Source organism: Protopterus annectens, chromosome 4.part1 (genome assembly GCF_019279795.1).
Source record: "Protopterus annectens isolate FY-2018-M chromosome 4.part1, PAN1.0, whole genome shotgun sequence".
In the NCBI taxonomy this organism is placed as follows: Eukaryota; Metazoa; Chordata; order Ceratodontiformes; family Protopteridae; genus Protopterus; species Protopterus annectens.
This window is the reverse complement of record NC_056734.1, coordinates 771,884,349-771,912,100: the sequence shown is the minus strand read 5'-3', so window position 1 is coordinate 771,912,100 and position 27,752 is coordinate 771,884,349. Positions and strand designations below refer to the sequence as shown.

At 42.5% G+C, this 27,752-nt stretch overlaps 1 protein-coding gene across 1 annotated transcript in view; it reads right to left on the bottom strand.

Moving 5' to 3' along the window:
* Nucleotides 1-27,752, bottom strand: part of DHX36 (DEAH-box helicase 36) — a gene marked incomplete in the record, with an annotated part of 1,900,459 nt that overhangs the window by 1,548,122 nt on the left and 324,585 nt on the right. Inside the window, 1 exon segment of the mRNA XM_044070516.1 lies at nucleotides 13,655-13,795. Coding sequence (XP_043926451.1) covers nucleotides 13,655-13,795 — 141 coding nt within the window.

Below are 27,752 nucleotides of genomic sequence, written 5' to 3'. Positions count from 1 at the left end.
ATTCATCAGTGGTTAGTTTTTAGTTAACTGATCCAGCATAAACTCTTGGTATTGTATCATGTGAAACTGACAGTTTAAAGCTCTAGCTGAGAGAGTAGCTGAAGTGTAGACCTTTTTACCCCATCTGTCTAATGACCTTGCTTCCCTTTCAGAAGGAATAGGGTTTTAGCTATGGTCGCTGCTACTGCCTTGGGGCCCTGGGATATAGTTTCTGGGTCTGCAAGTGGAGCCTTGTAAAGGTGGTGATGAGTATCTGGCACCCTGTAAAATCTGTCTGGTTTGGCAGGGGCTGGGGGTAAAGAATCTGGAGCGGAGCAAACATCATTGAAAGCATCATCCACCACAGAGAACAGGGGTATAGCTAAGGGCCTGTGCTGTGGGAGGTGCAGAAAAGTCCTAAGTCTTTTCTGGAGTCTGAAAAATCCTGTTGCTGCCATTGGAACTGTTCTCGCATGGCATGCAAGGTTTCCCAAAGGAGAATTCTTCTGGTGGGGAAGCAGCTGGGATGGATTCTTCAGCATCAGAATCTTCAAAATTGGAGAAGGAGCCTCTGGCTGGTCAGTTATGTCTGATTCATCAGCAGAATCATCAGAGGACACTGGCTCGGGGGCTCTGCCCTAGGTCTCTTCTCTGGGGCTGAGAGGCCCTGTCTGGGTGAGATTGAGATCCTCTAATTAAAGAAATTAAATCTTCTGCCAAAGTAAGCATTTGAGAACTAGAAGAGGGCCTGGATGTGGGTGGTTTAACAGGCACTGTTTTAGTAGTCTTGGCTGCTTTAGCCCTGGCGAAGGCCTTAATGGACATGGCTGCTGGAGGCCTAGCAGCACCACGTGCTGGGGTAGAAACATCCAAGGGATGGTGTCTGATAAGTCAACCACCGTAGTGGGTAAAATTTCTGAAGTCGTTTCAAGAGTTGTAGCAGGGGCCTCAGTTGTAGGAATAGGTTCAGCTGTACTTTGTTCAGTTTTCTCGGTTTCGCCGAAACCGAGACACTCATGGGTTTGCTTGACCATGGTTTCGGCGAAACCGCGGACCGAGTGTCGGTCTTTATCTTTGCGTTTTTGCTAGATTGGGTAGTCGGAGGATCCGGCGGCATAATGTCGCAAAATCAGAACCGAAAACTGTTCTGCAAACTCCGACCGACGCCTAAGCATTCGTCGGTTGAAAGAAGCACAGGCCGAACAGGCTGCTACGTCGTGGGCTGGGCCTAAACAAGGCAGACAGTAAGAGTGGAAATCTTTATGAGGTATTTGTTTCCCACAGTTTAAACAATTGTTAACTTTTTCTGACATCGGCTGAGGCAAGAAAGAGTCCCCAACAGGGTACTTAGCTTTAGAAGTCTTCGAAGTAGTATTCGGTAGAAGTAATCCCTGGATCCGACCGACCGGCACTTGCGAACAGCTTCTGCTTCGGGCGCCACGCGGCAAGAAAGACTGAGGAAAATGGCGTCGGCTGATGCCTTTATACCCGAAGACCAACAGAGATGGCGTCGGGTGGAGTGCGACATCAGCCGAAGCCGGACCCGGACTTTGGAATCCGGCCGACTGAAGGGCTGCCTGACGACAGGACAACCCACTTGTTATGACTGCAGATGCATCCATGAAGGACATCGTACAGTTATTGAAGTAAACGTACCATGTAGATGTTCAAATGATCACTGCTGCAGTAGCCTAAGCTAAATGGGTAATATATCCTGCCAAAGATATAACAGCCTGCCAGCTCTAAAGCTTCAGAACACCTTTCTCACTACCAGTCAGCTCGAGCTAAGTTGACTAAAAAGACAGGTTTGGGCACCAAGCCCTTTAGAGCTTTCATAACAGACAGGAGGCTGAGCCCTAAGAGGACAATGCCAAAAAAAAAAAAAAAAAAAAATACAAAGTCCACGCCATGTTAATGCCAAGAAATGGGGGGGGGGGGGCTACAGTTATGGTTAAGTTTAGCTACATAACTGTACTATGTTCTCCATATTGATCATGGCTGCAGTAACCTAAGCTATGTGGATAGATTACCATAGCCTACAAATATTGGGAGGTTGAAGGATAGAGTCCAGAACCCCTGGAAAATTGTCCTAGAAAAACCTGATCTAGAGCTGGAGAAGGAATCAAGCGTATAGTGCATTGAAAAAGTATGTACAACAGACCAAGTTGCTGCTTCTAGACTATCCAACCCTTTCAAAATAAAGCCACACACGAAGCCAAGGTCCTGACAGAGTGGAACTCCACCCTGCCTGAAATACTTCTGCAGTGGTGAGTACATCGAAAGAAAATACCCTTAGACAAAGTAACTAGTCTGCTTTGACACAGGTTGTATCCTTCTTACCTTCACAAGAAATGAACAACTGATCTGAAAAAATTTAGTTCCAAGACACTACCTCTGTTGACATCCAAGGTATGGAATATCCTTTCTCCCTCACTTTAAGGTTCAGGAAAAAAAAGGGAAGATGGATAGATTGGCTTAAAGTAAACTTGGATACAACTTTAGGCATAAAAGGAGGATTAGATCTCAAAGAAGCCCAGTCCCTGTTGAAAATGACATATGGTTGAGTCACCATAAGAGCTTGCAACTCAGATACTCTTATTGCAGAGGTCAGAGCAATCAGTAAAACTATTTCCCATGTTAAATACTTTAAGTCAACCAGGTTAGCTGGTTCAAATAGAGCAACTGTTAGCGTCTCTAACATAAAATTGTGATCCTAAGGAGGGGCCACCAGTTTTCAAGGAGGCCTCTTTCTTTTCAATGCATTCTCATGTTAAACTGTTCTTGAGAGGAGGATCGATAGGCAAACATGCTGAATTAGCCAGTAAAAGAACCCTGACAGAGGAGTAAGAAAGGCCAAAGGATACTAACTTGCACACATATTATAAAAAACAGAACTAGCCCTGAATGGGTGCTGGTTACATTGTTGGCACCAACTAAAAAACCCTTTTCCATTTGCTAATATATGATTTTTCTAGCAGCATGGTTTCTTGCCTCCATTAGTATCTGTTGCACATCCTCAGTAAGCAGGTGCCTAAAGGGAATTAAGACCCTATCATCTACGCAGGTGAATAAATTTGATTTGGACCTGGGCCTGAAGGAAGTCACCCACAATGACTTTGGGGAACTCCTTCTGAACCTTCAAAAGTTCCTCAAATATCAATGGAAAGGGTGGGAAAACATATAAGAGCATTCCAGTACAAGGACAAGGCATTAGTTTTCTAGGCCTTCTTGCACATAGCACAGGTATATCTGAGGAACTCCCGAATAATGGATCAAATCCTGAAAACTCCCTGATCTAGATTCCCTTCAAGAGGATCTGCCCTTGTCCTGCAAAGCTTGAATGTCATACAATTCTGTTCGGTTAGAATGTAGAATGCTTGTAGAGTGAGACTGTGCTGAGTAGCTATATACCAAGCTAAAAGTCATCTAAATATGGAAAAATGTAGATACCATGTATCCTGAAATGCACTATAACTGAAGCAAGACACGTTGCGAACATTCTTGGTGCAGTGGATAGTCCCAAAGGGTAGAGTAGAGTACAATAATGTGATCCCAACACACACCCTTAAGAAAAGCCCAAAGTTTGGATGAAAATGGATTTGATAAGAGAATATTAAATCTAGAGCTACTAGGAAACTTGAATGAGGAAGAGGAAATAAAAGTTTATGAAGTGACAGTATTTTGAACTTGGGCACGATCACAAACAGGTTTAGGAAAGAAAGATCCCGAACTAGTCTTAAAGCATTTTATTTCTTTGGCATTAAAAGCACCCTTGAATAAAAACCTTTTCATACCAGAGAAGGAGAGACTGGTTCTGTCAGTCCCTGGGACACAATACAATGAAGGATAGGTGGAAATGAAAAGGAAGTCTGGTCCACTGGATGAGAGATTACTCCCTGGAAAGGAGGACTTTCCTGCCACTACTATCAGTTAACCTTGATGATTGTCTTCAGAACAGATTTGTCCTGAAATGATCTTGCCAGAGAAAAGTGGATTCAGACTTTCTGGAAGGGAAAATAGGACTGCCGGGGTGGGAGAGGGAGGGATCAAGGTCCCTTTAATAGTCATTCTGACTTGTCAGACTGTCCTTAGTTTTGAATGGTTCCTGAATTTAGAAATCATTTGCCATTTCTTCTTAAGCATCTGTTTACCAAGCATTTTGTTGAGATTGTATTTTGTTTTTTTTTTTTTCTTCCCAAGACTGGATGAGGGGTTAGAGAACCCTTTATACAATATGGAAAAGGAGGGCTGAAAGATTCCCTGTATCAACTTACCCCTCTCATCAGACATTTTGATCACCTCTGCAACAGGGGGATCAAAAATAAAATTAAATTTCTATCCAAAGGAGAATTTAAGAATCACACTTTTATCATCTGGGAGATTCTGAGAACACTTCCAGGCAAAAGTACAGTTGTGTACACTTACCATAAATGTAGATGTTCCAAGTGTATTCACTGCTGCAGTCATCACACTTGGGTTATCTGCTTGCAGGTAGACCTCACTCGGCCAGAATACCAGTCTTGGGCTCTCTGCGTCAGATGCTGTTGCTTTTTCCATGACGTCAGGTCGTCAGGGGTATAAAACCTGTAGCTGACACCATTACATCAGTTTTTCTTGCCCCAGATCTACGAAGCCCACAAAATAGAAAGGAATTACATGGTGTGGAAGACCTCCAGTAAAAAGTAAATAACACTGCCATAAAATACAGCCAAAAAAAGAGGATAGGTTGAAAGTATAGAAAAGTCAGGGACTGGAGAGAGGGTAACCAGGACTGCAACAGTGAATACACTCAAACATCTACATTTATGATAAGTGTACACAACTGTATTGTGTGTTTTGTGTTTCACTGTTGCAGTCATCAAACTTGGGTAGATTCCCAAAGTTGAGGAAGTGTGGAGGCAGTCAGGAAGTATTGGGGCTGGCTAGCAGGCCTTGCAAGACTGCTGTAGCAAATCCAGCTCTGGATTTAGAAAAAATAGGCAAGTGGTAATGCTTGGTGAAGGTGTGTACAGAGCTCCAAGTTGCAGCTTCCAGGATGTCCCTTGGTGGGGACTCCCCTGAGAAATGCTGTAGAGGTTGAGGTAGCCCTAGTGGAATGAGTTCTGATCCCCTGTGGGATAGGTTTTCCATGGTGTTTGTAGCAGAAATTGATGCAGTGTGCTATCCACTTGGAGATGTTTTGCTTTGAAATGACCTTGCCCTCTGCCCCTGTAGCAAAGCTGACTAGCAGCTCGTCAGATTTTCTGAAAAGTTTTCCTGTCAAGTTAGAACCTAAGCTGCCAGTGCAGGATCCTTTTCTCTTTATTCTGAGGAGTAGGGAAAAATGTTGGTAAATGGATGGACTGGTTTAAAGCCACACTATACACCACCTTGGGCATAAATGATGGGTTAGTCCTGAGGGAAACCCTGTCCGCATGGAAGATAATGAAGGGTTCCAGAGCCATAAGGGCCTGCAACTCAGACACTCTTGCTGAAGTGATGGCTAGAAGTAAGGCTGTTTTCCAAGACAGGAATTTTAACTCTGCTGTAGCAGCAGGCTCAAGGGGGGGGGGGAGCTTCTCTAGTACAAAGTTAAGGTCCCAGGCTGGAGTGGGAGCTCTCCTCGGGGGTCTTAAATTGTTAGCTCCTTTCAGAAACTGTTTGACCAGAGGGTGAGAGAAGAGGGGTGGATCAGTATTGTAATGAGCTGAGATGGCAGAGGCATGAATCTTAATTGAAGAGAAGGATAGGCCTTTGTGGAGCAATTCTGCTAGACAATCTAGGATTTGAGGTAAGTTGGGCACGGTTGTGTCTTCTCCCGGAGACTGGCTCCAAGAACAGTATCTTTTCAACTTTTCTGAATATGATTTCCTAGTATTATGCATCCTGGCCTCAAGGATGACATCCAGCACCTGATTGCTGAGGGTTGCTGGTGATGTATTCAGGGGATGAGCCAGGCTACTAGGTTCAGGGTTTGCAGCTGAGGATGCAAAATCTGCCCCTCCTGCTGGGAGGGCAGGGAAGGGGTCTGAGGCAGGTGCCAGGGTGGCAATACTGTCAGACTGAGTAAAAGTGGGTACCAGTGCTGGTGTGGCCAGTCTGGTGCAATCAGGATTGTCCTTGGCTTGTCCTGTTTGACCTGGTAGTATTTTCGAGAGGAGGGGCAGAGGGGGAAAGGCATAGATTGAGAGGTTTTCCCATTTAAAAGACAGGGCATCCACTTTCCATGCTTGGCTGTGGGGAGTTCTGACGCAAAATTTGCTCAAATGATGATTCTGGGGGGAGGCAAAGAGATCCACCTCTGGTGCCCCCCCCCCACCTGTGGATCAGAAGCTTGAATGCTTTACGTTCCAGTTTCCACTCGTGTGGGTCCATTAGATTTCTGCTTAAGTCAGCTGCCAGTGAATTTAGTTTGCCTGGCAGGAATTGAGCTTGCAGGTGCACTTGATTGGTCAACGATGTGTTCCACAGAGCCATGGCTAACCTACAGAGTGGGTAGGCATGAGTTCCCCCGCTTGTTTATGTACCACATAACTGTGGTGTTCTCTGTCTTTTTCAAGAGTTGTTCTGGAAGGATAAGGTATTTGAAGGCTGCCAGTGCATTCTGTACAACATTTCTTTTTGATTGATATGCAGGTGCATTTGTCTTGGGATCTATTTGCCTTGAATGCATTTGCCTGCCATGTGAGCACCCCGTGGATAGTCTGATGCATCTGTTGTCAGGGTTTGGGTGGGGGGCTGAGTGAAAGGGAGCCCCTTGTTATGGTAGCAGGGCTCTGCCCACCAAAAGGAATCTGTCCTTGGGCAAGGAATGATAGGAATCGTTTCCAGGTCCTGAGAATGTTGACACCAGAGACTTTTTAAGTGCCACTGAAATTTCCTCATATGCAGTCTTGCATATGGAATTAGTAGAATGCAAGAGGCCATGAACCGTAGAGCTTGCATTATTTTTCTAGCAGATAACGAAGTTTCGGTGGCCAGTAGATTGAAGTAATTTGTCAAATAAACCTGTTTTTCTGGAGTGAGGAATGCCATCTGCGAAGTTGTGTTTAAGCTTGCTCCCAGTAATACAATTGTTTGGCTGGGTACCAGATGGGATATCTTTTCGTTGATGGTATACCACAGAGAAGTTAAACATCTCTTTACAAATGTCAGGTGCTGAAGTTGCAATTCCTGATTGCCTGAACCAGGCAATCGTCCAAGTATGGGTAAATCTGAATTGAACTATTTCATGAACGCCGGCTTTTAAGTAGCTCTGCTAGCTAGCCCCATTTCCATGAATCACCGGACCTAATGTTAGACTTTATAGTCATATAAGGACTTCTTGGACCACCTCGCTATTAAAGCTGTGAGTTTCACTCTCTAACAGGTAGCATTGCTCACATAAACACGGATAAACCACGATGATCATTACAACCTGCATTTTTGTTTCTTTAATTGTTACTAAACCTTTGTAAATAGATCTACTGTTACTTTTTAAATATCTTATAACCTACATCATTATTTGTTACTAAATACCTACATTTTTATTGTTGTTACTAAATGTTCTCAAAACATGGAGCTTTTCTCCCCGGGCCTCCGTTGAAAATGTATATCTATCCAGACGGACTTTCCCGGTTAATAAAGGTAAAATAAATAAATAAATAGCTCCCTGGAGTGTGTGGCTCACAGGGATTGGGATTTCTTTAAGTGTAGCATGTCCAACAGCTCTGGGTTTGACATGGCCTTGTATGTTAAGCAGAGATCACCTCGGAGCAGACGATATGCGACAGAGTATAGCTGGAGTATTTTAAGGCGGTCAGCATAGGGCATCTGCTTTAGGCCTGTTATTCTTTTAGTGAGGTATTTATGCGGCCTTTCCAGTTGTTGCAGATGTCTTGAGGGATGCATATCAAATGGGGCGTTGTATTCTATAATGGGTCTAATGAGGGATGAGTACAGTGGAACAATGACCTCCTTTCTTCTGGATGAAAAGCCCTTAGTGATGAGGTGTGCCACATACAAGGATTTCCTGACTGCTGTGGCGATGTGGTTATTGAAGGTTAGACCACTGTCCACCTGTATCCCAAAGCCTCTTATCACACTTTTGGTGTTTTGTGCACTGCCACCTATGTGGTATTTCACGGGTACATATTTTTTCCCAAAAGGGATAACTATACATTTCTTGGCATTGAGCTTGAGCCCATGGCTCTGGCACCAAGCATCTGTTTCTGTAAGGCCCTTTTGTACAGTATCCACATCATTTGGGGATTCAATAATGGCTCCCAGTTCGCAGTCATCTGCAGACTTTGTTAGCCAGAGTCCCTTAGTGTTGGCCTGTACTTCAGAGAAGTAGATCCCAAACAAGAGAGGTCCCAGGATTGAACGCTAAGATACTCCACTTGTCACTTGTCTGAAGCTGGATTTGGAGTCAGCTACTTTTACAGTGTGGGTTCTGTCAGTAAGCCAGTTGGCAACCCATCGAGTGACATAGGGATTTATGCCCAGCTTAGTAAGTCTGCTGCCCCTGTGTTTGGACTGAGAAAGTCTGGGAGGGACTGGAAAGGACCAGTTTTTTGAAGGCCAATGCCTACTGAATCTAGGTGTCTGTACCTGTAGGAAATATTTAACAGTTTGCATATAAATTTAGCTTTTTCCTCAATCTTTTTAAGAAAAGCTTCTGCTTTAGTGCCAAACAGACGTTCTTGGTTTAATGATGCATCTAGTAATTTTGCTTTGACATGGTCTGCCAAGATTTCTTCCTTTAGCCAAGCATGCCTTCTAAGAACAGACCCAATGACAGCAGCCCTGCAAGATGCTTCTAAAGCATCAAAACCAAACTGCAAACCTATGTTTTCCAACTTGGTTTGCAGAATGCATTAACTCTTGTAAATCTTTATGTTCTGCACAATCAGGAATCAACAATCTTTTGTTTAATTAGTTCCATAATATGTTGCTGGTACTTTAACATGTGAAACTGGCAATTTAAAGCCCTGATGGCAAGAGTAGTAGAAGTATATACCTTATTCCCCCCATCTGTCTAATGCCCTAGAAGCCCTGTCCGAAGGGGTAGGGTTTTTGGCTGTAGTAGCCTTAATGCCTTTAGGTCCCTGGGAAATGGTTTCTGGATCCGCAGTAGGATTCTTAAATAAAAATTTGTGAGAGTCAGGTACTCTGTAGTACCAGTCAGGTTTTCTGGGAGCTGGTGGCAAAGTATCAGGGGTAAGACTGGATTCCATGAAGACATCATCTACAATTTCCAGAACAGGAGGGATAGCTAGAAGCCTGTGCTGAGGAAAGTTTAAAAATTCCCTGAGTCTCTGTTTGGACTGTGGGTAGTCCTGGCACTCCCAGCGAAAATGCTCTCTGAAGGTATGCAGGGTTTCACCGAAAGAAAATCCTGTGGTGAGGAGGCAGAGGGAATGGAATCCTCTGCATCGGAATCCTCAAAGGTAGATAAAGGTATGTCCTGGTAATCTGAGGGGGTCAGAGTCATCGGACTCGTGATCTGAAGGATCAGATGGAAAATCAATTCTTTGTCTTTTACAGGGAGAAGGCTGGCTTCCCCAATTAAAGAAATAAGGTCTTCAGCCATTCTAAGTACTTGTTTCTGTGGCATGGGAGCTTGAGAACACACTTTGGTCGTCTGTTTCCTAGGCGTAGTGCGAACTCTGGGCCTGAGAAATTCAGTAGTTTTAGTCTGAAACGAAGTAGTCAGTTTAATACGAACATCAGAAGGTCTGAATACACCCTCAGAAGCCAGTGCCTGCACAGCGGCTCCGTAACCACCCAAGGTAGAGACATCTGCAGGTGCCATAGTCGAAGAAGCATCTCGCGGTATATACCAGACTCCAAATGGGGTCTCAGTAGAGGCCTGCGAATCTGTAGAAGTGGGTACCAGGGGCTGCAAAACTACCTCACTGAGTACCAGTGGACTGGCGACTAGCTTAACGGAAGCATCGTCGGCAGGTTTGGACCTATGTGGTCTGTCTCTGTCTTTTTGCTTACTTTTTTTGGAAGATTGGTAGTCGGATGGCTTATTGAAGCAACAAAGATAGCCCGACGACGAATAGTTTGGGCACTGAACAAGGCACAAAACCGACAGCGAGGAACGTTGTTGTCTAGGCCTAAACAGGTGACGCAGTAAGAATGAAAATCTCTGTGAGGTATTTGCTTTCCACAGGCAAGACAATTATTATTTTTTTCTGACATCGGTTAGAGCAAGAAAAAAGGATCCTCAATGGGGTACTTAGCTTTACAAGACTTCAGGTCTGAAACTCGAATAACAAAAATTTCAGGTAGCGGCTGACTGGCACTTGCGATCTGTTTCTGCTTTGGGCTCCGCTCAGCAAGGAAAGCTGATGTAATGGCGTTGGCTGCATGTTTTATACCCCCCCGACGACCTGGCGTCATGGAAGAAGCGACAGCATCTGACGGAGAAATCCCAAGACTCTGGTATTCGGGCCGACTTAGGGCTACCTGCAGACACATAACCCAAGTGTGATTACTGCAACAGTGAAACACAAAGAACATCCTCCTCACAGTATCAGTGGCCATAATCCTTGTAGTATCAACTGAATCAAACACACTGTAAACAATGAGTAGTGACAGGTCTGATAAAAGAAACTAAACTTAAAGCAGATGTTTCTGCATAAGAAGAAACTGTAGACAAAACAAAATAGTCAGAACAAACCTTAACATATGAGCCTGACAAATCAAAACACTGAAAATCAAAGTTGCAAAAGCGTACGCGCAACATATACAGAAATGTCAAACATACACTGACAGCTGTATAAATCAGACCAAAGTCTTACTAGTGATTAAGACAGGTCACGATCATCTGCAAACTGACTGAGGTGGCACGGATATTTACCCCCCCCAGACTAAATATCTTCCACTTATTACATCTGGTGAGAAGGCTTCCTGGTAGTTTCAGTCACCCTTTAAAGTCAAAATGGCAGTCTACCAAGACCAGAGAATCTGTAGACGTAGCTAGACATGAAAAGAAAATTCTTTCACCCAAAATGACTAGGAATAACATGGATCATATTTAGTTTTCTGCACTGCCATGCCTCTATCAACCTGAAATCATACCCTAGTCAACCACCATAAGAAAGGATGAGTTCTTGCCTTTTTTCCATGAATTCTGCAATGAGATGAGGAAACATTTCATTGCTACAAGGGACAAAATGTGTCCACTTTCCCCTTTTGTCTTCTGGACCAAGCAGAAGAGCTCCAGACCACATTACATCTCCCCACAAATAAATGGGAAAAAAACAAAAAAAAAAAACACCTAAAATACTCCAGTCCTGAGAAATCCTTACCAGACATTCAAACATGACTGTCACATCCTCCGCTCTACAAGAGGGTAGACATATGAATGAGGAAGCCACTAGTGCACTCACTTCTCTAGTCTCAAAGTGATGCAACTCGACTGCAGTCCACTAATACATCCACAGTGCCTCTCTGCACAGGGTGTAACTCTGTGTGCCACAATGACTTCTAATGTACCACATCAGGGCTTGGAAGTCTGACTAGAGCAGGAGAAGCTCTAATCTCAACCCCCCTTTCAATATTTTAGGGGTAAAGAACATTGCCCATAGCTCCAGCTAATGTGTGTGAATCCCCATCTCTGAAAGGTGAATGCAACATCATTTAAATAAAAAGACAAAAAGTATGTGTGTGTGTGTGGGGGGGGGGGGTATGTGCTACTCATCCTGCAAGCAAAAACTGTGATGTCAAGACTCATAACAGGTACTGCTGAGAGATGGGAAATTACATGTCTTGGCTGGTGGGAACTGTCCCCCTTTCTAGCAAATATAGTGACAAGGGTCAGACACCAAGAGAAGGTGAAGGCCATAGGTAGGGGTTTGAACCTGAGCTTTGAAATGCATCCACAAAGTTTTTAAAGAATTTCTGAAAACACCCTATAGGCTGGAATGACAAACAATGAAGTGTATTTAACATTTTCCTAATGAAGTCAATTCATCCCAAAATAGCCCCAAACCTCCAGCACAATGAACAAAATTAAGGCTGTTACAATGTGACAGCTCACTTTTTTTTAGTGTGCTCCATCAGTGCAGCTGAAGCAAGTATGCAGCCTTATGCAATGTTCTGATATGTTACTGAAAGCTAAAATAAACTAGCTTGTTAAGAAAAAACACTCATCTGTGTCAGCATGTCTGGCAGATTTGTGTATATTCTCAGATTAACTTGTATGCCAGCCAGTCTAATTGTGAAAATATAAATAAGTTTTTAAAATGAATATTTCCCTGTTTAAACATAATGTTTAAAGAATATATCAGTGTTTTGATATATTTCTAACTGTGCATGTTTGAGAGGGAGATTCTCAAGTACTGTGGAGAATCAGCTGGACAGTAGGTGATGTCATTAGAATGTTCCTGGTTGATAGGTGATTATTTGAATAGTTGATTCACAAGAAAAACTTTTTCAAACAGCTGTTATTTTTAAAATAAGACAGTTGAGACTGTTAAGCTGTGCAGTTAGTCAAATACTGAGCAGTTTGTGAAGAGCAGCTGTTAGTGAAGATTTGGAGTCAGTGGACACCCATGAAAGAGAACTCGCCAAAAAACTAAGCCACCTTTGCCTTGCTGTTATGTTTAGATTAGATCAGGGACAGTATTCTCTTGTTATATTAGGAAAGTTTCATTATTCAGAGAGAATTTTTCTAGAATGATGGACTTCTATCCTACAGTTTAATTTTATATTTCTGGTGATTGAAGTCTGGTGTTTATTGAAAGTTATTGGTTTACATTCTTGTAATCATTTAACTTATTATTAAATGTTTTTCATTACTTTACATTGTGGCTGGAAATCAATGAGTGTTCTTTAGAGATTAGTGTGTGCTTATACCAGTTTGATACTCTCCAGGTCACCTTGAAGGCTTGGTCACTTCTGTCCACAGCTATCATTTATTCTGATATTTAATTTTCATAATGGGACACCCCTTTAGAAGGGCATGAAGACACTCTGATTGGAGGCAGCATTACCATATTATTTTGGGGAAGACGCAACTGGAAATCTGTGTCAGGCTTTCCCGGAAGTGTTTGGATGTGAGAGATTTAAATTTACTCTGAGTGTGAGTGCATCAGAGGTCTTAAACTGGGAAGAATTGCTCTGAAGTGTGTAATAAGAAGTTACATTAGGGGTGGAAAGTATGCAGTCCAGTCGCAGATTATGCAGCGTGTTCCTGTTACGATCTTAGGGGAAAGTTGTGAAATATTACACCTGTTTAAGTGACAGTCTCACATTGGAATCACTGGTGAGGATTGAGGCTCCTTAATTACTGACCTGGGTTTTAAGTTGGGGTCATCATGTTTAACTGGTGGCAGTCCAGTGGGATATTAGCCAGACATCACACAGCTAACAGCCTTACTTCCCACCCTAGTCAGAAAACATCAGCATGGGAACTTTTACCCAGACTGCTTCTGAAAGTTGTGTGTCCTACAACAGCAAAATTCATTCGAGCAGATGAAGCGCACTGCAATGTGCTGCAGTCTCTTGCCCAGCTATGTTCTCTAAAAGACAGGAAATACAAATTGTAGCATTTTGTGTGTGTGATTTAACAAAGTTTCCTCATCCTGGTGCAACAAAATTATTTTTCTACTTCTTCCTTCCTGACATTACATGGACTTCACCCCCCCCCCATATTCAATACTTATATATGAAAAGACAGAAAAGTCATACTTTCACCCACCTTGATGAAAGTGTTCTAAGATAATCTGGCCACTGAGTTAAGTACTCCCTTTCCTTTTCTTCTTTTTCTGATCGCCACAGCTTTCCTTGTATAAACCTCCTCTTCCAAGAGGGTTTTGTCTGTCTCTGTTTTGGACAATACCTGTATAATAATAATCATAATAAAAACAAAAAGCATGTAATTAATTTTTACCACACATTTTATTGAAAGAATTAGAGCCAAGAAATACAATTTTATGAACTGCTTATATGCAAGGCATACAGTTGTGTAAGAAAACCTAACATACCACGAAATGTCTGAATGATCACTACAACAGTCTAAGCCATATGGGCTATATCCTGCTAAGGATATAACAAGCCAGCTAACAAAAGCTTCAGACCACCTTTCAAATGCCCAAACAGTTATTCATCTCATGCTGAGCTGACAGTCAGGCTTGGTTGCCAAGCCCTTCAAACCTTACATGCCAACAGGGAGGTGGCTAAAGCCCAGAGAAGACAATAAGAAACTATACATGTCAACACCTTAGCAAAAAATTATACAAAAAACATGGGAACAGAACAGCTACTGCAGCAGTAATCATTTGAACATCTACTATTACTACTTACTTACACAAGTGTACTGTTGTCATCATTATAACCATTCCTGCAGCCTACACTACATGGGTAGGCTACCATAGATTAGAAGGACTAGTAGGAGGAGGAGGAAGAAATTATGGTGAGAAGGAAGAGGGTCCAGGAGCCTCTGGAGAATAGTCCAAGCAAAGCTTGTCCTAGACCTGGAGAAGAAATCTAGTTTATAGTCTTTGGTATGTACAGTGGACCAAGTTGCCACTTCTAGAATCCAATCCTTTCCAAAAAGCCATAAATTAAACCAGGGACCTAGTAGGCTGAGCCTTGACCCTACCTGGACTAGATCTGTTGTTGAGCAAACATAATATCCTGAGACAACCCTTTGCAAATAGTTTTACCTTCACAGGAGATAAAAAAAGTTATATATTCACCATAATGTTCAGTCTGTGTTGTCCATTTTAATTCGTTAACCGATGGGTTCAGCCCTTGGATCAGACTCTGCCATTGCTAAAGCTTGTGGCAACCAAAAACTATTAGGCTTCTCCATTACCCATAATGCATCAACCCCAAGTACCTCAGATCTTGTTTGTTGATTTTACTAGAAATAAAATAGTTGCAAAAAATAGAAAGATGGACTATATCTGGAGCTCAGTATAAAGGACTATTATGTCTACTAATCACTTATTCTTCCAGGAGTTTTCAAAGGATGGTGGGTGGGGAGTTAAAGAAGAATGAAAATGAACAACACAGATGGAATGTTAGGTGAGTACATAACTTCTTTATCCGATTTTTTCAATCATTCTATCCTCAACCGATGGGACAGATTCCCCAGCTAAAGGATATTCTTGAGCACAGTTGAACCAAATGCTGCTCTACCTCTGAAGACCAGATTCAATTTGTAATGAGTAACAAAGGTATAGAGAGTATCCCAAGTTGCTGCTGCGCAAATATCATCCATAGACATCCTAGATTGAAAACCTGAAGGAGCATCCATGGATCTAGTTGAATGGGCCTGTAATGGTCTTGGTAAGTTAATGACTAATTTGTTATAAATAAATGAAATACAGTCAGCCACCTGTCTAAAGTTACTTTGGCAACCCAAAAGTTTCCCAATTTTACTTCTGCAAATAAGACAAACAACTGATCGTTTTTTCTAATGCCTTTTGTTCTATTTAGGTAAAAACGTAACTGTCTGTGAACATCCAAAAATGCAACATGTATTCATCCTTGTTAGCAACTTCAGAAAAGAATACCGGCAAATTAATGGACTGATTGACATTAGATTCTGACACCACCTTAGGAAGAAAGGATGCATTAGTTCATAATGCAACTCTAGCCTTGTGAAAATTCAAGAATGGAGGTTTTGAGGACAATGCTTGAATCTCAGAAATTCATCTAGCAGAAGTAATGGCTACTAGAAAAATTGTCTTCCAAGAAAAGTATTTAAGGTCATACTTGGCTGCTGCTTTGAATGGGGAATGATAAGAGCTTGCAGTACCATGCTCCGGTCCCACGGGGGAGTAGGGTCTTTATAAGGAGGTCTTAGAAGAGTACCTCACAAAAATGGTGACAAAGGAATCCTCAAATCCAATGTGAAAATTTGACAGTGCTGCTAAATGAACCTTAACTGCTGAGTAACAAGATCCTTCTTTAAAAAGTAAAGCCAAAAAATTCCAGGATGTTATGTATGAGCTGAAAAAGGATCAACATTACTTTGGTGAGCCCAGTAAACAAACATTTTCCATTTACTGGAGTAGAGCTTTTGTGTACAGGGTTTATAGGAAGATAAAAGTATATGTCGGACAGGTGAAGAGAGTGTAGGTCGTCTAAACTATTAATGGAAATGGAGAAGCCAGGCAGTCAGCCTGAGGTTTAATATGTCTGGATGAATGATGCCTGTCAGAAGAGACAGGAGGTCTGGAGTCAGAAACAGAATCTAAGGTTGTAGTAAGGGAGGCCAAAGGAAGGGGAAACCAAATCGGTCAATGTCAAGACCAGTAAGGTGCAATGAGGATGACTTTGTTCTTCAACATGGGAGCTTTCTGTAGGAATTTCAGAATTCGAAGAACTGGTGGATAAGCGTAAAGTATACCGGGGGCCAATCATGAAGTACAGCATCCCTCAGTGATTTCCCCCTGTGGGGGGATTAGGACAAAGTTCCTGCTGCACTTGTTGAGGGGGGAAGCAAAGAGACTGAAGCAAGGCTGGCCCCACTACTGGAAAACCATTTCTGTTATGTTCTCATTCAGGGACCACTCCTGAGGTGGAAGAATGCACCTGCTCAGCTTGTCTGCTATCACACTGGACTTCCCCGGAATGTTCCTTGCTACGAGAAAGCGATTGGGTGAAATTGCCCACTGACAGTCTGAGCGCTTCGACACAAGGGATAAAATCCAGTCTCTCCTTGTTTGTTGATGTACCAAAACTATTGACATACTGTCCATTTGAATGCAAATGTCCCCAAGGGGCATTCTGAAAGGCCTGCAATGCTAAAAGCACTACTTTCATCTCTAGGGAACTGATATGCAAGTTGGCCTCTTCAGGGGACCAAGTGGCTTGGACTGTTTTCCCCAGAAAATGCCTCCACCCTAACTGGGAAGCATCCGTGGTCATTATGGCCTTCGGCTGAGAGGTAATGAACAGGTGGCCTTGTAGAACCTGGTCTGACTGAATCCACCACTTGAGATCCCTCTTGCATGTGTGGGTGAACCATACTGGAGTTGACATGGGTTGCTTAAGTATCAACCATCCACTACTGAATCCTCATGTAAAATCCGGCTAAAGGTACTAGTGTTACTGTCGCAGACGCTGATCCTACACCTTGAAGGACCAAGCAGGCTGAAATCTTGATACTGCAGAATATTTTTCTGACCTGTGACCTTATAGTCTGAACCCTTGAAAGAGGTAGTGAGGCTATCATTGACTGTGTTGTGTGCTCCTATAAATTCCAAACTCTGGGTTGATTCCAGTTGAGACTGCTCATAGTTTATGGTTCTCCCCAGATGAGAACATGTCTGGAGAACTTTATCTCTTGCCCTTGTTAATAGATGCCTGGTCGAGGCGGTAATGAGCCAGTCATCTAGATATGTTAACACCCAGAATCCTTGCAGTCTCAAGTGAGCTGTTACTACTGCCATACATTTGATAAACACCCTGGGGGCTGTGGTGAGACCAAAGGGCATAACTCTGAACTGGTAATGACTGGCTCCCAGCTGGAAGTGTAAATACCTTCTGGATCACATGGTCATCTTTATGCAATAGTATGCATGCTGAAGATAGTACAGTTTTGTACCTACCATAAATGTAGATGTTCGAGTGCTAATACAGCTGCAGTCATAACAGATGGGTTCTCCTACCGTCAGGCGGGTCCTCGGTCAGCCGAATTCCAAAGTCTTGGTCCGGCGTCGGTTGTCGTCGCTTCTTCCCTGACGTCAGTGCGACAGGGGTATAAAAGAACCAGCCGACGCCATTTTCTTCAGTTTTTCTTGCCCCAGATGTCAGGTGCCCCCAGAAGGAAGCCAATATATAAATTTGTGTAATAAAGCAATGCCATATAATCAAAATACAGTAGTGCAAGCAAATACATCAAGAATGAATACCCCAATCAGGTTGCATGAGGAGGAGTTAGCCAATAGGCCTGTCCCAAGAGGGGAAGGAGGGAGGGAAACCTGGACTGCAGCTGTATTAGCACTCGAACATCTACATTTATGGTAGGTACAAAACTGTACTATGTTCATCGTGCATACAGCTGCAGTCATAACAGATGGGTAGAATCCCAAAGCTAAGAAAGGGGTGGTAGGCACTAGGTGGAACTAGGAGGAGCCAGAATGCCCTGCAAGACTGCAGTGGCAAAGCCCGCTCTAGATTTGGAGTATAATGGAAGGTGGTAGTGCTTGGAGAAGGTATGCACAGAACTCCAAGTGGCTGCTTCCAAAATATCTTTGGTAGGAACTCCTCTGAGAAAAGCAGCAGAGGTAGCCGTGGCCCTTGTGGAGTGAGATCTGATGCCTGTAGGTACAGTTTTGCCATGAAAAGAATAGCAAAAGTGTATGCAGTGGGCTATCCATTTTGAGATTGTCTGTTTGGAAATTGGCTTTCCTTGAGCTCCTATAGCATGGGACACAGAGCTGTTCTGATTTTCTGAAAGGCTTTGTTCTGTCCAAATAATAATGCAGTTGTCTGTGAATGTCCAAGGAATGTAGTAATCTCTCCCCTTTGTTTTGAGGATTAGGATAAAAGGTAGGCAAGTGTATAGCCTGATTCAAAGCTACCCTGGATACCACTTTTGGCATAAAGGACATGTTGGTTCGTAAGGAAACTCTGTCCTGATGGAAGATGATAAATGGCTGCACAGCCATGAGAGCTTGTAGTTCCGATAACCTACGAGCTGAGGTAATAGCCCGAAGGAAAGCTATTTTCCAGGACAAATATTGCAAATCTGATGAGGCAGCTGGCTCAAAAGGAGGCAAGGTCAGCTTTTCTAGAATTAAATTGAGATCCCAAGCAGGTACTGGTTGTTTCCTTGGGGGTTTTAGATTCTTAGCCCCTCTGAGGAACTGTCTTAAGAGGGGGTGAGAGAATAAGGGTGGATCAGTGTTGTATTCTGCAGAAATGGCTGAGGCATGGATTTTGATGGAGGAGAATGAAAGTCCACTGCTTAGCAGCTCAGCTAGATACTGTAATATTTGAGGTAAATTCAGTTTTCCAGGATCCTGGCCCTTTTTCTCATTCCAGACACAAAACCATTTCCATTTTGCGGAGTAAGCTTTTCTAGTAGACGGCCTTCTAGCCTCCAAAATGACATCCTGCACCTCCTTGGAGAGTAGGGTCTGTTGTGATGCTAAAGAATCTTCCATGCGGCTAGATTGAGTGTTTTTAGCTGACTGTGAAGAGTTTTGAAGCTGTGCTGAGTCAGAAGAAGAGGCATTAGAGGCAGGGTCCATGGTGGGGAATGCGTCAGGCTTCTCAGGAGTGAGTACCAGTGTTGTCTTGGCCAGTCTGGAGCAATGAGAATCATCTTTGGTCTGTCTGCTCTGGTTTTTCATAGAACTTTGGGCAGCAGAGGAGGCAGAGGAAGAGGTGGGAAGGCATAAACTGTCATTGATGTCCAACTGAAAGAGAGAGTGTCTACTCTCCAGGCCTTTGGATGAAAAATCCTTGAGCAGAATTTTGTCAATTGGTGATTTTTGTGGGAGGCAAAGAGATCTATGTCTGGCCTTCCCCATGCTTGAATTATCTCTGTAAAAACTTGAGGATGCAACTTCCATTCGTGTGGATCTGTCATATTTCTGCTTAGGTTGTCTGCCAGCGTGTTTTCCTTGCCTGGCAAGTACTGTGCTTGTAGTTCGATTTGTAAGTCCAGGGCCATGTTCCAAAGTGACATGGCCAGTCTGCATAGGGGGTATGAATGGGTTCCTCCCTGTTTGTTTATGTACCACATTACTGTGGTGTTGTCAGTCCTTATCAATAGTTGACCTGGTTGCAGAAGGTTTTTGAAAGCTATAATAGCATTTATTACTGCTAGCATTTCCTTTTGATTGATGTGAAGGTGCTTTTCTTTTTTGGGACCATTTGCCCTGAATGCACCGATCTGTCATGTGCGCCCCCCAGGCGTAGTCAGAGGCATCTGTTGTGATGACTTGATTTGTTTGAGGCTTGCTGAATGGGAGACCTGTTTTTGTTTGGCATGCTTGAGCCCACCACAGAAATTCCTTTTGAAGACATGGAATTAGTGGTATTATTGTTTCCAAACTGTGGCTGTGTTGAGACCATTTCAGGTACCATTGAAGTTTCCTCATATGCAGCTTTGCACATGGGATTAGTAAGATGTAAGATGCAAGATGCCATGAATCCCAGAGCCTCCAGGATTTTCCTTGCAGTCAGCCTGGTGCAATTTGCTATTGTTCTGAAGTATTGAGTTAGTTGCCCCTGCTTCTCTGGCGTGAGGTAGGCCATCTGGGTGTTTGTGTCCAAGTTGGCACTCAGGAAAATTATTTTCCGAGAGGGTATTAGCCTTGATTTCTTTTTGCTGACTGTGTATCCCACAGAATTCAACAACATTATTACATAAGCCAGATGTTTCAGAAGAATGTGCTTGCTGTCCGCTTGGATCAGGCAGTCGTCCAAATAGGGGTATATTTGTATCCCTTGAAGTCTGCAGTAGGCAATTACTGATGCCAGGCATTTTGTGAATACTCTGGGCACAGTAGAGAAGCCAAACGGCAATGCAAAGAATTGATAATGGGTTGAACCTGCAAGAAATCTGAGGTATCTTCTGCAATTTTGTCTGATTGGGACATGCAGGTATGCCTCCTTGAGGTCCAATGTTACCAGCCAAGACTCCTTGCCCAGCATGGGAAGAAGCTGCTGTAGAGTGAGCATCTTGAATTTTGGTACGAGTAGAAATGTGTTTAGGATGGATAGGTCCAAAATAGGTCTCCAATCTTTTCCCTTCCTTGGTACCAGGAATAGTCTGGAATAAAAACCTTGACCTTGTTCGTGCTTAGGTACCTCTTGAATAGCTTTCATGTCTATGAGATCTGAAATTTGTCTTTGTGACTACTGCCCTTTGATTGTGTGGCAGGTTTGGCATGCCTCTCATTTTTGGAAGGGTGTGAAAATGGAATATGTAGCCTCTGTTTATAATGTCCAGGATCCATTTGTCTTTTGTGACAATATGCCAATTTTTTGAAAATAATGCCAGCTTTCCGCCTAAGGGTGCTGCCATTTGAGTCTTGCTTGGCATGCAAACGAGAAAGTCATTGGGCTTGCTTTCTGAATGGTTGCGAGTTATCCTCATCACATCTTTGTGTAGGAGCTTGCCATTGTCTGCCTCTAAACGATCCTTGGGATTGCCCTCTGCCCCTCGGGCACCTGTATCTACCTCTTTGGGGTCTGTCCGTGGCTGGAAAGGACCAATTTTTGGAAGGCCAATTTCTACTGAAACGTGGGGGTTGTACCTGTAGAAAATCTTTCACTGTTTGCATTGATTTAGCCTTTTCCTCCATTTTCCTTAATATCTCCTCAGCATTAGCACCAAATAATACATCCTTTTGTAGAGGGGCATCTAGTAATTTAGCTTTGACATGATCTGGTAAGGTTTGTTCCTTAAGCCAGGCATGTCTACGTATGACTGATCCTGTAACAGCAGCTCTACATGAGGCCTCTAGAGCATTAAAACCACATTGTAAGGTATGTTTACCCACTTGTTCAGCACTATGCATCAAATCCTGCAATGTGATAACAAAAACTGTTGGTACTTTAGCATATGGAACTGACAGTTTAATGCCCTCATGGTTAAGGTGGCCGAGGTATATACCTTTTTTCTCCACCTTTCTAAGGATCTGGAATCTCTCTCAGAAGGTAATGGATTTTTAGCAGTGGAGGCCTTAATTCCCTTGGGGCCCTGTGAGATAGTTTCTGGGTCAGCAGCATGGCTTTTGTACAGAAATTGGTGTGAGTCAGGAACCCTGTAGTACCTGTCAGGCTTGACTGGGGCTGGAGGTAGAGAATCCGGGTTAAGGCAGGCCTGAGTACACATCATCTAGTATGTCCAAGACAGGAGGTATAGCCAGAGGCCTGTGCTGAGGTAGCAAGAGAAATTCCCTAAGCCTTCTCTTGGAATCTGAATAATCTTGGCCTTCCCAGTGGAAGTGTTCCCTTAAGGTATGCAAAGTTTCCCCAAATGAGTAATCCTCTGGGGGGGGGGATACAGAGGGAATGGACTCCTCTGCATCAGAGTCTTCAAAAGGGGAGTAAGAATGTTCCTGTTCATCAGAGTGCTCTGATATAATGGAGCCCTGATCAGAGGAGGATTCTTCCTCCACTCTGGGCCTTTTGTCCGGGGTTGAGAACCCCTGATAAGAGTAATTAAATCCTCAGCCATTTTAAGCATCTGTTTTTTAGACATGGGGCCTGGAGATGGGCCCTGTGTAGCTTGTCTCTTGGAATGCATGGCTGCTTTAGACTTAGTGAAAGCCTTGATGGAAAAAGAAGAGGAAGGTCTGAAGACACCTTGAGAGGAGGTAGACCTGTCCACATTTTGAGATTCACTGCCAAGAGTGGCTTCGGTATCTGTAGTCGGGGTGTAGGCCAAGGAGCCTGCGACCTCGGGCACAGGAGACACCGCCAATGAAGTGTCGTCGGTAGTCAGGGGCTGTGTAGGCACCTCACTGAGAACCGGACCACGTGCAGTCGGCTTTGGCGTGGTGTCGGTAGAGGCCGCGGACCTCGTGTGTTGGTCCTTATCTTTGCGCTTTTTAGACATAACTGGAGTCGGAGTATCCAACGACATAATATAGTTAAATTTTTTGCCAAAATAATGCTGGGTGAACTCCGCCCGACACTTAATGGTGCGTTTGTTGAATGTAGCACAAAATCGACAGACCGAGACGTCGTGGTCTGGGCCTAAACAAGGAATACAGAGGGAATGGAAATCCTTACGCGGTATTTGCTTCCCACATGAAATACAATTATTAACTTTGTCTGACATCGGTCTGAGGCAAGAAAGGTTTCCCCAACGGGGTACTTGGCTTTCAAGAAGACTTCGGTTGCAAAATTTTCGTAATTTCAGGAGCTGGCCGACCGGCAGTTGCGAACTGCTTCTGCTTCGGGCACCGCGCGGCAAGAAAGACTGAAGAAAAAAATGGCGTCGGCTGGTTCTTTTATACCCCTGTCGCACTGACGTCAGGAAAGAAGCGACGACAACCGACGCCGGACCAAGACCTTGGAATTCGGCCGACCGAGGACCCACCTGACAGCAGGAGAACTCATCTGTTATTACTGCAGCTGTATGCACGATGAACATCTACTGAGCACATCCAGTCATCCTTGCCCAAGAAAGGGAGAATGAACTGAACCGTGACCATCTGGTACTTGGTGCTTCAAACTGACTTGTTTAACTTGCTGAGATCCAAAAATGGTCTCCAGTCCCCTGTTTTCTTTGGCACTAAAAATAATCTGACATTCCAAATTCTAACTGATGTGGTGGAACCTCTTGGATGACGTTTTTCTAACAGTTAACAGGTGGAACATTGGGGGCTTTTCTTGAAATTGGAGGAGGAAGGGAGAATGGTAGTATAGAACCACTGAAAATAATCCTCTGCACCCAAATATCTGTTATTTCTAGCCAGGATCTCTGATGTAGGGATAGTCGACCCCAACTGCCTCCAGAGGACGGCAATTGGGTCTCCGTTGAGGAGCGCTGGAAAGGTCTGTCAAAGAATGAATCTCTGGACCCCTGGTTTTGTTGGCCACCTCTCCCATGGGTGCAGCGTCAACCACGAGTGAGTTCCTCTCTCTATTGCTGGGGAGAAACTTACTCCACATGTATCCTGGAAAGGTCCCTGGGACTTTTTGAGCCACATCTTTCAACTACCTCATTGATTCCTGGAAAGGGATCTCTGAAGGGTCAAAAAACATATGCCCATGGCAGACAGGTTCGTTCCTTCCTTCTTACATTTGGATAATGTGGTCTTTCACTTTCGGGCCAAACAAAGATGTGCCATTAAAAGGAGCACTGACAAACCAAGACTTGAAGGGCTCTGCAAAATCACATAACCGCATCCAGGCGTGCCTCCTGATGGGACATGCCTGAACCCGCTGCCCTTGATGTTACTTCACCTACATGCAAAATGAGCCTCCTGGATGAACTAGAAATAGACTGCAGGGTAGCTAAATGAGAAATGACAGATGACTGTACTTCCTCAGAAATGGATCCTGAGAGGGTATTTGAAAGCCCCTTAAATCAAATCCCTCTGCAACCTTGTGAAATTATGCCAAATAATTCAGTGCCCTTAAGGAGACGGACACGGAATCATAGACATGCTTCCCAAACCTGTCCATTGCCTGAGACTCCTTGGTGGGGGATGAACAGTGGAACTCTCCTCAGCAAGTTCCGTTTTAGTAGCCGCCATGACCATGGCATCAACAGCACTCCTGTTTGTCCTCCAGTGGTGCCATAATTTTGTCAGGTCTCGAAGTACTGTTTCAGTTGTGTCAGGATCTTTCCATGCCTGCTGAGACATCAACACAATGAGCATGGTGGCGGCAGGCAGAGTCACCCAAGAGGTAGATGGGCCAGTGCTAAAAACCTCCAGTAATACAAACTCTTCAGACGAAGGGCTCCTGGATGTCTAGCCACCTCTCTGTTTCAAGATTTCAATGATGTCTCCAAATTAGACATCTTCAGGAGGTGACCATGGGGACTCTTCACCCTCATCGAAGTCTGTTTCTTCTGTGACAGTCTCATCTGAGGAGTCCAGGTGCTTCCTCTTGCAAGTCTTCCTCTTAGGAACCTCCTCAGTTGGATGTTCAGAGAAGTTCATTGGTTTCTAACTTTTCTAAATATAATTTGTCTGTATCTGATTTTTCATTGTTAAACAGAGGATTGAATTATGTGCCCTCACAATACAGCAGACTGTCAGATACTCTCACAGACTTGAGACTATTTGCCAGGAAAGTAGCGTTACGACTACTTTTTAGAAACAAAGTTAATGTGTTGCAAAATGTAGATAACGTGTTTAAAAGTAGACGTACCTTCTCACCGACACTGCCAACAGAAGTTGAATGTTTTATTAGAACTTGTGAGAAGGATATCTACAAATTATATGCGAACAAACATGTTAAAAACAGGTTTTTTAATTTGGAAATAGATGAATATAAATCGATGAGAAACCTGAAAGACAATAGAGATATTGTGATTACTAACGCAGGCAAGGGTGGGGGAGTAGTGCTGTTAGATAGACATGATTATATAAGTATAATAGAAAATACCTTACAACAGAATAACACTATAAGAATTGCAACTTGAGGGGGTGATGAAAATAATAATGAATGTCAGTGAAGAATTGTATGATATTCTAATGTGTCGACAAGTGAGCAAAGAGATGTTTGACTTCCTGTATATTGAAGAACCACTAGTACCTGTGTTAAAGGGCCTGCCGAAAATACACAAAGCAATAGAACAGATACCTATGAGACCAATAGTATCCGGCAGACAATGGGCCACATACAACATCTCTGTTTTTATAGAAAAGATGTTGAGGCCAATAGTAAATGAGATACACACTATTCTCAGAGACACACAACACTTGCTGAAAGATCTAGAATCTTTCGACCTATTGGAAAAGAGCAATGGGAAATTACTCCTGGTCACTTTGGATGTTCGTGACTTGTTCACGTGCATCCCAAATGACTATGGAATGCAAGCAGTGAGAGAAGTAATGGTCACAAATAGTAACTTCTCCAGGGACAGGCAGATACTAATTAATCAATTATTAGAGTCAGTATTACAGTGCAATGTGTTCACATTCCATAACAAATATTATTTACAAACATGGGGTGTCGCAATGGGCACCCCATGTGCAAACTCCTATGCCAACCTAGTATTACATCACTGGGAGCAGGAACACGTATTTAATAGTATTTGGATGAGGAACATACGTATGTATAGGAGATTTGTAGATGACGTAATCTTGGCATGGGATGGGACCGTTGAAGACTTGAAGAGGTTTGTGGAATATTTAGAAAGAACAACTACATTTTTAAAATTCACATATGAATACTCCTACAAAGAGATTAACTTTTTAGATCTAACTTTATTTTATGATATCAATGATAGTCTATCTTTTAGATTATTTAGAAAAGCCTGCTGGAGGAACACCATCCTTGAATTTAGTAGCATGCATCCGAGATACATGTTTACAGGTATAATGAAAGGACAGTTTTCTAGGCTAACTAGGTTATGTAAGGACACAGACACATTACAAATAGAAGCAGATAATATGGAGAGAATGTTTGTGGCCAGAGGCTATAACAGCAAGTTAGTTAAGGATATGAGAATTCGTGTCATACCAGAAGACAGTAGACATATTAATTCAAGGGAGATTAACACAAGACCTAGGAGGATTAGAGATGTATTTCAACCTATCCAGCATAGACAAAACACTACAGTCAATCTTGTATTAAAATATACCAATGATATATATGAAATTAAGAAGATCATAAATAGACACTGGAACATCCTGATAATTACAGATGATATCAGGGGAATAGTAGGAGAAAGACCGAGTTTTGTCTTCAGGACTTGTGATAACCTGAAAACAATATTTTCATATAACTCAAATGATATTGTTCAATCATATGTTGGTACATCTGATATATTGGGGACATTTCCATGTAAGAAATGTAGTATGTGTCAATACATCAATCACATACAAGAATATCGACACCCACATGGACATTTTCATTTTGTACCCAGAAGTCATACAGACTGTAACACCATGAATCTAGTTTATATGGCTAACTGCGTTTCATGTCCAGCTTTCTATGTTGGTCTCACTAAGAGGAAGCTGAGAGAACGCATATATAACCATATATATGATATCATAAACAAAATGAGCTAAACGCACTAGCCAAACATATCATTTCGAATCCAACTCATGCATTCAAGTTTAGGGTGCTGCAAAATATTAACATCAGCCCCAGATTGGGTGATAATGAGAAAGCCTTAGCGAAGTTAGAAATGGAATGGATTTTCAGATCCGGAGCACATAGGGACCCGGGTATAAATAATTATGTTTCAGTGAAACCGTTCTTAGAATAAAAGCTGAGGCAAATTCTTTGATATGGCTATTATAACAACATGTCCTACATATATACACCAAATATATTATATTTTGAGTATACTACTAATATCCTGCTATTTAAGCTGTTTGTTGATAATTCAATAATAAAGTTTTATAGCAGAGAAATACATAGACTTATTTTCATATTTAATACTTTCTGTAATAGAACAGAGCAACACTCTTATGAATATATATAAGAATCTGAGTGGATGTCATAGTTCCTGTATTTAGAATAAGTATATACAGAGAATTATATACATGGATACACAGATAAGAGCTGGTCCTTAAATGCCAAATGATCAAACACCTTACATTGGAATTTTATGAGAATAGGCAAAGCAAGTAGCACCAATGATTAGTTTTCAGTGATACTAAACTGATACAAAAGATTATGTTATGAAGTTTTGAAATACACAACAGAATTTCTCTAGGTATTGACCATTATAAGACATATATATTTTTGAAAGGTGTTATCTCGTTTAACACTTATCAACTACTATTATATATAGCACATAGCACTTTATACTAATGTGAAGCGAGGTCAAATGAGCCTAGATAGACAGGTTTTTTATCAAGTGACATTTACTCGTTGTATATGTCTGCAACAGGACTTTCCATCAAGACAGGAAGAATGTATTTAATGATTTTAATATTTGAATAATAGATTATATAGTATTTTTAAGTTATGGTTTTAAAACAGTTGACACTAGAATATTTTATGAGGAAAGTTGAAGTTAGATAAATGAAACAGTTGACATAGCACGCTTCGGTGCATTAGCGCTGAATGCTAGACATGTCAAAAAACTTTTTTCAGATTTTATACACACTTAGTTAATAATACTTATTTATTTTGTTTAATAGATGTATAATGAATTGTATTTTCATCACATACTATACAAGGGA